This window comes from Echinops telfairi, unplaced genomic scaffold (assembly GCF_000313985.2).
Source record: "Echinops telfairi isolate 266 unplaced genomic scaffold, ASM31398v2 ScPeMD7_29;HRSCAF=101, whole genome shotgun sequence".
In the NCBI taxonomy this organism is placed as follows: Eukaryota; Metazoa; Chordata; class Mammalia; order Afrosoricida; family Tenrecidae; genus Echinops; species Echinops telfairi.
In genome coordinates, this window is record NW_022103926.1 from 6,648,389 (window position 1) to 6,650,712 (window position 2,324).

A 2,324-nucleotide genomic window follows, 5' to 3' on the forward strand; every position below is an offset into this window, starting at 1 on the left:
TGATGGCAAGATAGGTACAAATATGCCTGATACAATTGATGTGTGGATTGTTACAAGAGCTGTAAGAGCCCCCAGTAAAATGATCTTTTAATTAAAAAAAGATGATAATGCAGGACAGCTGGGATTTTGAAAGTGAGTGATGCCACAAGGCCCCGCTTAGGAGGGAGCTTTGAGTGACCAAGACAAAGAGATGTTCAGATGAAGCGGAGGCTGCAGACTCTCATTTCCTTGGAATAGTTTTCCGGTAGCAAATCAAGAAATAATGAGGCAGGAGCAAAATGACCAGTAAAATGAAAATCCAGCAAGCCCAATAGGAAGGGGAGAGGACCATCAAAAAGACAAAGTCCCCACTGGTTGACCCCCACTGATGAGGGCTGTCAGACCTTCTGAGTTCACCTACTGTTTTGTGTGTCTGCTCCTGGTTTAGAAATGTTGGCAGTAATTCATATATTAAAACGTGTACACACCAGACACTCTAGTATCTAAGGTTTGAGAACATCGCAAGCCCAGCCCCATAGGCCTTTTGCTTCTGTAGATGGGCCTTTGTTCTCATCGGTTCATCTGCAATTTGCTCTCTGACAGGGTTTGGTGGAGCAAGTGGAGGTGGAGCCTAGGACAGGTCCACATGGACCGTGCCCTCCACACCACAGCCGTGAAGCACAGAGCCCTGAGCCTCCAGTTGCAGGTGAGTCCAACAGTCTCTGTTCGGGCATCTCCTCTGCAAGTGTTGCAAAGCAGTCCACTCTCCCCACCCTACACACAGATGTCCAAGAGCCATTAGCTAGCCCTCATGCTGTGCCTGATCTGTCCGACCCTGACCTGCTCACACAGCTGTGGGGAAGTGGCTGGGGGTGGGAAACAGTGAAGAAACAATGTCGAGGGCTGGATTCTTCCCGCAGACAAAGGCTGCTCTGAGGTCTATGCAGGCAGACTTGCCCTAGATGGGATTTCTTGTGAATTTGGAAATGCTTTTGGTAACTGTGGAACTGGAAAGGGGTATATAAATATGTTTCAAGAAAGAGTTGTGTACTTTTGTTTTCTCGTTACTGTGAATTAGAAAATAATGATGGCAACAGGGAAACATAAGACTCAAATGGAAAGTTGGCTCCTTTTTTTTGCCCAGTGAATATGTTTATTGTCTTTCTGTAGGAAATCCTCATGGAAAATTAGGGTTTGGTTTAACTGTCTGCGGCCTGCTCCTGAGCTCTGAGGAAGCTTGCCTTCTGAGCTCCCTGCTTTCCCGTGGGCAGGAGACATGCTGGGACTCTTCCACCTCTTTTCTTTAACATCTCTCTCGGGCGCCTTCTCACAACAGGATTCTCTCTCTTATGGCAGCGTGTGCTTTCTTACACAGCTCCTACATCATGTCAGGTGTTACATTGTGCTTTATGTTTTGAGACAATTGTTTTGTTTTTTTAATTAAATACTTTTATTGGGGGCTCTTACAGCTCTTATCACAATCCATCCATCCATCCATATGTACAGACACATTTGTACATATGTTGTCATCATTTTCAAAGCGTTTTCTTTCTACTTGACCTTTAGGAGTATTTTCCAGTTGAGTCCGATGGGCTGCCACACTCTGTCCCCAGAGTCTATTTTTGGTATTCCCTGGGGACTTCATTGCTTTGCTCCCCTTGCTGCTCTGTTGCATGCCCTTAGTGTTTCACCCCAGTGTGATGGGGTCAGATCAGGCACAATTCCCGCCCTGTGTCTCCAGTGTTGTCCCCCGTAGCGCTATGGCTCAGTGGGGGATGTTGTGTCTCATGGTGTGGCTGGCCCTATTGCCCTCTCTGCATTGTCTGCTCTGAGCAGGCATATCGTCCTCGGGGCTTGGTGGGCCAGATGTGTTCCACTCTCTTTCCTACCCTCTTTGTTTGCTCCTGTGTGCTGTGATCAGATGTGCCCCTCTGTAGCTTCAGTGCTGTCCTCTGAAGTACATTCTTCTGGTGTGGAGGGAGTGGGGTGTCCACAAAGTTGGGATTGGGGCTGTCCCCTGCAGACCTCTCTTGGTTCCTTGTGAGACAATTGTTGCTTGTATGCATCTTCATCCTCTTCCATTAGGTAACGCATGTACTCTGCAACATTCTGTCCCATGATGGGTTTCTGATGTTCTTCTGCATTGAAATCCTTGCTGTCTGAATCATAATCAGGGAATAGCTTGGTACTCTGAGAGATAGACAAGTCTCTGTTCATAGGCCACTTCAGAGCCCCCAACACTTTATTTCCAGTAGTAGTCCTGGCAAGGCTGGCATCCAGATAGAAGGTGAAGGCCCCAGGGTGACCATCAATGGTTTCCACATTGTGTTCATCTCCAGTTGCCT

General features: G+C 47.4%; 1 protein-coding gene and 1 pseudogene across 1 annotated transcript in view; one reads left to right on the forward strand and one right to left on the reverse strand.

Annotated features, from left to right (window-relative positions):
• SFI1 (SFI1 centrin binding protein) overlaps positions 1-2,324 on the forward strand; it is a 49,038-nt gene that overhangs the window by 10,759 nt on the left and 35,955 nt on the right. Inside the window, exon 3 of the mRNA XM_045289561.1 lies at positions 583-685. Within this exon, the coding sequence (XP_045145496.1) occupies positions 583-685 (103 nt within the window). The remainder of the gene's footprint in view (positions 1-582; positions 686-2,324) is intronic.
• The window catches only part of LOC105979867, a 2,114-nt pseudogene continuing 968 nt past the window's right edge, over positions 1,179-2,324 (reverse strand).